Genomic DNA, 7,555 nt, shown 5'->3' with positions numbered 1-7,555 from the left:
TTTAACAACTCCTTTGTTACCTTAAAAGCTAAAAGGGTAGGGATTATTAAAAGAAAAATATAAGAAATTACGTTTATTTAAACATTGATTTTTAAAACAATACGCTTAAATTATTGTACAAAAAGAAAATTACAGGAGGAAAAGTATGATGTATTAACAAGTAGGAGAGCGGACTATGAAACAGGAACACAAAGTATGAGGTTCAAATTTACAACTAAATACAATATTTAATTCAGTAGCTTATTTCTTCTCCTTCTCCCCCGCTTCTTTCAGCGCAGGTTTACCGGTTTGTTCGATGCTGACGACTCTCTCGTTCTGCTGAATCGCTTTGTCTTTTCTAGGTGCTGTGATCGTAAGTACACCATCAGAAGACAAAGAAGACGACACCTGGTCGATATCGCATTGTTCAGGAATCATATACTTCCTGACGAACTGCCTCGAAATCCAACCGTGTTCGTCCTGCTTCTCCTCGTGTTTGCCCTCGACGACGACGCATTTGTCGGCGACTTTAACGTTGATTTCCTCAGGTTTGAATTGCTGTACATCCAGAATTACTTGGAATTTATCCTTGTCCGCCTGCACGGTGGATGTGCCGCCTCCTTCGGTGTTCCTCAGGAGTTCACCCCATGGTCTGTAGTAGAGCAGAGGGGTTCTGAAGAATCTTCGGTCCAGCTGGTCCAGGATGGAAGGAGTTCGCAGTTGTTCAGGATACAGGCCCAAACCGAAGTTCTGATCGCAAAGTCGGTGAGGGCGGTTCAAATCCTCCCACCAGTCAGAGAACAACAATGGTACCAAAGACATGTTTCCTTGAATTACTATTTTATTTACTGATTACTTCTCGAAAACTTTGAATTATATACTCGCAGAGCAAGTTCACTTTGATATTAGGCCTTCTCGCTCAGAAAATCTTCTTCACTTCGCTTTGTGAGACACACTGTTGCTGACTGTCGTGGCGCGCGTATTTATACCGTACCGGCCGGTGATAGGTGGAGGATCCCGAACATTCTAAATCCGTAAACATATTCGAGAAAATTCGTTGTTTTATTTAAACCAAAGCAAATTTTCAAGCATGCACATGACTCACCGGCAATTTTATCTTAAAATTGCATCCTATAATTGGACCTATCTATCACCAGTTTGAAAATCAAGCGAAAGTTTTTACTACGCAAGCGCTGTGTACTAGGCGTAGCTAGTGCATATCGTCTAGAAGCGTCGAATTTGTTTTGACAGATCTGCACTTTATTTTTAAATGTTCTTGACAAGAAAAAAAATACCATTCGGGTTTTTTATTACTGTTATTTTTTGCTTAGCTGCACGAAACGTTCCTCATACGAAATCGCTTCTAGAACTTTTATGACACGTAGATTCGTATTGTGGTCAATGTGTTTACAAATTTCTTAGTCATACTGCTCCATATAAAAAATTTTATAATTACTTAAATTTATCTTGTGTTTTGAAAATTGATTATTTTATCAAACATTTACTTCGCTTATCGTCCATACCATCGACAAGAATCGTAAGAAATACGTTTGCGATGTTCATTTATTGATTTTCCAGAAATATTTCTGTTACATCAGAAAAAGATATAAACAATTCATAAGATAAAGAATGATTAACACTTTTTTCACAAAATGGAATGTAATTTTCTTTATTATTAAATTCCACTATAATAACTATAGTTGAATAAAAAAACTTAATCCCTGACGGATTTGTGCCGGTTTGAAAAAGTTCTGTATTTTTCTAGAATCTTCCACGAAGAATTTTTTTTACCCATTAGATACATCATTTTTGTTTATTAATAATTCTGGGACTGTACAAAAACTTATGCGAACGAAAACGTTGCTAAACGTCGAAGATAAATACGTCTCGAAGCATTTTAAAATGAATTACTAGACAGTGTGTCGAAACGATCCATTTAAAAAACAATGCAGTATTTATTTAAAACTGTTGTGGAATATAAATCCTTAAAATTATCATATGAGTTTATAAATATCTTTGTGAAAGTCTGCATACAAATATCACTTTATTCAACAGACTATTTTCTTGTCTTATATTGCTTTCTAAGTATCCTATTACTATTTTTAAAAAAAGCCATGGGAGAATGTAATTAAATACGCATCAAGTTTCATAGATTCAAATATAATTTATTTTTAATTGTTTTCTTTATTGATTAAATTAGAATGTTACAAATTCATCAAAAATTACTGCCAACAAAGTAATATAACATTTTGACCGAATTTTTGGCGCTTTCACGAATGTTCAAGTCATATTTAGACCGGGTATCGGTTGTCGTTGACTAACATCCCTTTCTAGACCTTTCTCAAAGGGAAGCCATTGAGTATTGATTTTCCTCTCGCTAGGTCAAGTAACTCCCTTTAAAGTTTAAACCCAACCCAGCTGTATTTACTAAACATATGCTTATGACCCGTGTCTGAAGTGCAAATTCTATTTATACGTAATGCATTCACACTGTTCTATTTCTGCAGAACGTAAAATAGATCCTTCTCGGCGCTTCCAAGTTTGTCAGCTTACTCATGGTTGGCTGCAAGCCCAAATGCTTTATCGCATCGGTCAACGTACTCTGAACAATTCTAGACACTTTTAGGTGCAAATCGAAGTACGTTTACTATAAGGAACAGGACAAATTGGGCTAATATAATCTACTTATTGATATGATTAAAATCTTTTACTTTTAAAATTTTGACAGTTCATGCTATGTACTCGTGACTTTGATAATTTCTTATTCTAATATTTACTAATCATAGTGTCATACTATTTATAATATGAAAATTATTACAGTAATTTTGTAGAGTATATTACAAATGCTTCTGAACATAATTTTCTCAATAATCTATGTTATCAGTAATGTTATTAAACTTTTTTCCTTTTTATCATTATTCGATTACATCACGTTTGTACGGTAGCATGGCGGCATCCGGTCAGCGTCACGTGCTCGGGATTTTGACATTTAGCTTTCTGTCACTATTCTTTCTTATTTTTACATACTGTGGATTCTTAAAAAAATAATCTATTGTTAAACATGTAAAAATAAAACATTTAAAATTGCAATAGTAATTTTCTTTCATTTTTACTTTGATAACAAATTCTGATTATCATCATCTTTTTATGTTAGTATGAGAAAATAAAAGGAATACAAAATTAGAAGGGGGAATAACAAACAATTTTTATTTTCAATCAAAAGAATAGTTTATTTATTAGAAACAAAACAGTAATACAAAAGTTTATTGTATTGTTTGTACTGGCACATACTGTACAACATTTACAACACTATAAACTATGTTTACAGTGACAACAAAAGTGAGAATAATTATGATGAAGGATGATGATTAATGTTAATTTTATGCAGCTTTAACAGTGCCTTTTCTTCCACGCTGAGATTGCTGCTGCTGTTGCTGCTGTTGTCCTCGTTGCTGAGACTGTTCATCGTTTTGTTGTGGCTCGGACGTATCGTTTTGTTGAGTCTCTGAGGAGTTGGTTAAAGCTGGTTTACCCGTGTATTGAATCTTAATTATCTTTTCAACTGGTTTAGATTTTACAGGTTCTTTCCTGGGGACAGTAATTGTTAAAATACCATCGGACGACAAATGCGACTCTACCTGGTTGATATCGCACTGCGATGGTACTATATACTTTCTGACGAACCGTCTGGAAACCCAGCCGTGTTCGTCCTCTTTTTCAGGGTGCTTAGCCTCGATTACAATGTTTTGATCTACTACTTTAACGTTAATCTCCTCAGGTGCAAATTGTGACACGTCCAAAGTTACTTGAAACTTATCTTTGTCAGCCTGGACAGTGGATGCACCGCGTCCTTGTCGTCTGCCCTTGGAGAATGGATGATAACGTCTTCTTCCTCTTCTAGGCTGTGGGGGTGGTGGTCGGTAGAGAAGAACTTCGGTGTCGAGGAACGGGTCCCAATCCAAAAGATCTCCAGGATCCAATACGGTGCCAAAGTGTTGATCCCATAGACGGTGAGGTCGGTCGAGGTCTTCCCACCAGTCAGAAAACAACATCGGTATCAACGACATCGGGACAGTTCTTGATGACAATTCACAGACACGTAATACGAACTCTAATTGAATTTGCTCGTTTACTATTAGATTACTAGAGCAGTGACTCTATTTATAGAGTAAAAGTATATTATGCAATACGTATGAATCGCAAACTTCTTTGCAACCGATTATTCAGCCGTACCGTTATATCGTTCACACGTGAATCAACCTCCAACAACCAACGCAGTTCGCTTTATAGGGATTCGTTGCGCACTAGGTTGGGTGGTGGGGGTACCAGCGCCTCGTGTTCGAGAACACCCTGGAAAACACCAGAATTGTCCTTGAATACAGTTGTCTTTTTCGTACCAAAGATCAGTTCTGTGTATCCTCAGACCTGCGCAATTTGACGTAAACAAAGTCGTTTCATCGAACACGCTATAACCTACGATAGCCGTTAACGTATTCCCAAACAACACTAAAATGATAAAAGATAAAATGACGTCGAATAGAGCACCATATGACGCGTGTGACGGCTCCGGAAATGGAGGCGTTCCAAAGATTTCAAGGTCAATTTAGTTTTTTTAAATGGGATTGTGTACTTTTCGATATGTCAATCGAAGCGTATTTTTATTTTCCATAAAAAAGTATTAAGATACTTTAATCAAAAATTAATTGGTTAAAAAGATATCTTAAGGAGAGACAGTCTCTTCTTAAGATATAATTTTAATTAATGAATTTTCGTCTCAGGTACCATAGTAATTTCTTGTAGAGAATTAAAATACGCTTCAAGTAACGTATAGATAAATACATATTTTCATTTAATTTTGTCTCGCGAAATTTTTGTCTATCTTTTACCGTTTTAAAGTTGTTATTTGGTTCAGCTGCTTGGGACACCCTATATCGTATACACGTGAAAGGAACAAGTTCTTTAGTTCACGATGGTTTACATCTGGTGTATCTGGTTCTGAGACTGGTTATGTCTTTCTTCATGTTCAGGACCATGCAGTATTCATTTACTATGCTTTTGATACAATTTCTGTACGTAATATGTTACTCAACGTATAACACGTATCTTTCTTAATTAAAAAAAACAAAGTAGTTGCTTATGAATAAATTGTGCATGAATATAGCTCGTTCAGGTCAAGGTAGAGTTCATTCTCGTTCATGCATATGCGGGTTAATGCACTAAACCAATACATGTATCCATACATAAAGGGGTTTTCATACTTGTTAAATAATTGTTTCTACGGTCAATTTATGTTTATAAATCTGCACTTGTATATTAATTTATTGAACTTACAGATATATACAATCACAATTTATTTCAAAAAATAATTTGTACTGTGATACTGGGTTTATCTAAAAAAAAAATTTTAGCAAATTATCAAGTGTTATCATATAATTTAACCTTACTATAAAAATAATTTATTATCCGTAAACAAAGTAGCAGATACATTTAAAATTAGAATTATTCATCAGAAGTATAATATTTTTAGTGAATCAGCAATTATCAATTTTGTGCTCGTAATGAAAGTCAAACTTATATTTATTATATTTTCATTTTTTCGAATATATGTGAATGAAATTATACTCCTTTTATAATTAACAAACTGCTATTTCCTTTATAAGCAATAATATTTGAATTTTTACATTTCATCTAGCAGTAGGTATTGTTATATATGTATACATTACACAATCTAGATCATATAATTTATTAAACAAAATCATTTGAATCGTATTAACTAAAACTAGATATGTACATCGGGTATTATGAAAAGAAACAAATACAAATATGTTTTAAATTCTATGATCCATTTATTTAAAAAAAAAATCAGTAATGAAACGTACAAAGTAATACATAAAGCAAACTAATATTTATTCGATATGAACGTGAAACTAAAGGAAATAGTATATGATACCATAGGTATCGAATAAATTCGAGAAACATTAGTCGATCCACCATAATGGTGCATTCTTACGTGGATACAAGTAATGTATAGCTAAGCATACATTTGGAAGGCGTTTCCTTTAGGAATATCACATCCAATAAATACTCGCAATAAGTGCCACAAAATGTGTGTGTATAATAATGCAAGAATTAGAAAGGTTATAAGATGTTGGAATTACGAGGAATTCGATTTTTACTCAGTCGTTCCGGACTCAGTATTCTCTGGTTTCTTCTCCTCGTTCTCGGCCTGGCATACAGCCGGCTTGCCGGTATGCTCGATGTTAATTACTCTCTCGCCTTCAGGAACTGATTTCGGTTTACGGGGCACGATGATCGAGAGAACACCGTCCGAGGAGAGCTTCGACGATACCTGGTCGATGTCGCATTGTTCGGGCACCATGTATCGTCTCGTGAACTGTCTGGAAATCCAGCCATGCTCGTCCTGCTTCTCCTCGTGTTTCCCCTCGACGATCACAAAATGGTCGACGACTTTCACATTGATCTCTTCTGGCGCGAATTGCTGCACGTCCAGGTCCACCCGGTAACTGTCCTTGTCGGCGATCACGGTCGATGCACCACCACCTTTACCTTGATGCAATAGTTGACTCCATGGTCTGTAATACGCCATAGGATGTTTTTTCATTCCCTTACCACCCCGTGGAGATAAGCTGTGTAGTTGCATCGCTCTCGGTAGCAAAGATTCGGGATTGATGTTAATGCCAAAATCTTGATCCATCACACGATGGGGACATTCCAGCTCTTCCCACCAGTTAGAGAACAGCAAAGGTAGAAGAGACATCTTGATAACTGAAGGTTCTGAAAATGATTAATTGATTTCGTTACTGGGATTGTTGGATCTGATACGCTGTTTAGTGGATCTTATTACTTTAAAATGGCACAACGAACTTTTGTTAGAAAGCACCGGTTATTGCCAATGCAACTGCCTTGAATGCACTGATGTGCTTTCAGACACGACCGTAGCATTTAACAGGAGGCGCTCCAATCGAACGGTTGAGCATCTAGAAAACTATGTAAGTAGGCGCAAAAGGAAATTTCTTGAATCCACCAGAAAATTCGGACTTTTAACATTTTTTTCTATTTATCTTCAGAGTTATTTGGAGTAGTATTCGATCAAATAATAAAAAGATATCATTTGCTAATCTACCATTACAAATTCATATATTTTAGGGAAAGGTATCAATATCTATTAATAAAAAATTCATTTTGAATCAATTTTAGTTGTGTTTTGTAAATATAATTTGAATAAAATAAGTCTGTTAGCTCAGAAAATAAAAAAATGAATAGAATGCTTTCTAGAAAGAGAGTTTCTAGAAGGTTCATATCTGCACGTAACACGTAATCGATAACGTGGATGTACGACTGACGTGAATTAACACAAATATTAACGTTACACAATGTAATTGCATTGGAATGCGATTACGTTGAAGTAAGGCTGCTTTGAAGACCCTGGTTCCAGACGACCTAATATCAAGCCCACAAAACGATGCTGATATTTAAAATTCTGTAAATAATTTCATTAATATAAGTTAGGTATATTGAAAATTATTTCAAGTTCACTTGGCTTATCATGGATGAC

At 35.2% G+C, this 7,555-nt stretch overlaps 2 protein-coding genes and 1 pseudogene across 4 annotated transcripts; all 3 read right to left on the bottom strand.

Annotated features, from left to right (window-relative positions):
* Positions 1–58: 58 nt before the first annotated feature.
* LOC117612019 (protein lethal(2)essential for life pseudogene) lies at positions 59–960 on the bottom strand (annotated as a pseudogene).
* A 2,275-nt stretch (positions 961–3,235) lies between these two features.
* LOC117611996 (protein lethal(2)essential for life) lies at positions 3,236–4,250 on the bottom strand. The gene has a single exon (XM_034340577.2). It carries the CDS (start codon positions 4,044–4,046, stop codon positions 3,360–3,362), a length of 687 nt encoding a protein of 228 aa, XP_034196468.2. The 5' UTR covers positions 4,047–4,250; the 3' UTR covers positions 3,236–3,359.
* A 1,850-nt stretch (positions 4,251–6,100) lies between these two features.
* On the bottom strand, positions 6,101–6,967 carry LOC117611998 (protein lethal(2)essential for life-like). Of its 3 annotated transcripts, XM_034340581.2 has the most exons (3): positions 6,845–6,967; positions 6,610–6,774; positions 6,101–6,546 (listed from the first exon to the last, which is right to left on the bottom strand). In XM_034340581.2, exons 2-3 carry the CDS (start codon positions 6,755–6,757, stop codon positions 6,152–6,154), a joined length of 543 nt encoding a protein of 180 aa, XP_034196472.1. In that variant the 5' UTR covers positions 6,758–6,774; positions 6,845–6,967; the 3' UTR covers positions 6,101–6,151. The 3 variants fall into 3 exon arrangements, with proteins under 3 accessions (XP_034196472.1, XP_034196470.1, XP_034196471.1); XM_034340579.2 differs by having other exon boundaries at positions 6,101–6,774; XM_034340580.2 differs by having other exon boundaries at positions 6,101–6,774; positions 6,865–6,952.
* Positions 6,968–7,555: the final 588 nt, after the last annotated feature.

Source organism: Osmia lignaria, chromosome 15, assembly GCF_051020975.1.
Source record: "Osmia lignaria lignaria isolate PbOS001 chromosome 15, iyOsmLign1, whole genome shotgun sequence".
Taxonomy (NCBI): Eukaryota; Metazoa; Arthropoda; class Insecta; order Hymenoptera; family Megachilidae; genus Osmia; species Osmia lignaria.
The sequence above is the reverse complement of the archived record's forward strand: the minus strand, read 5'-3'. Positions and strand labels throughout refer to the sequence as shown.

Bases quoted from the DNA above. Each gene is read 5' to 3' on its own strand.
- LOC117611996 (XM_034340577.2), bottom strand. From the start codon at position 4,046: ATGTCGTTGATACCGATGTTGTTTTCTGACTGGTGGGAAGACCTCGAC.
- LOC117611998 (XM_034340579.2), bottom strand. From the start codon at position 6,757: ATGTCTCTTCTACCTTTGCTGTTCTCTAACTGGTGGGAAGAGCTGGAA.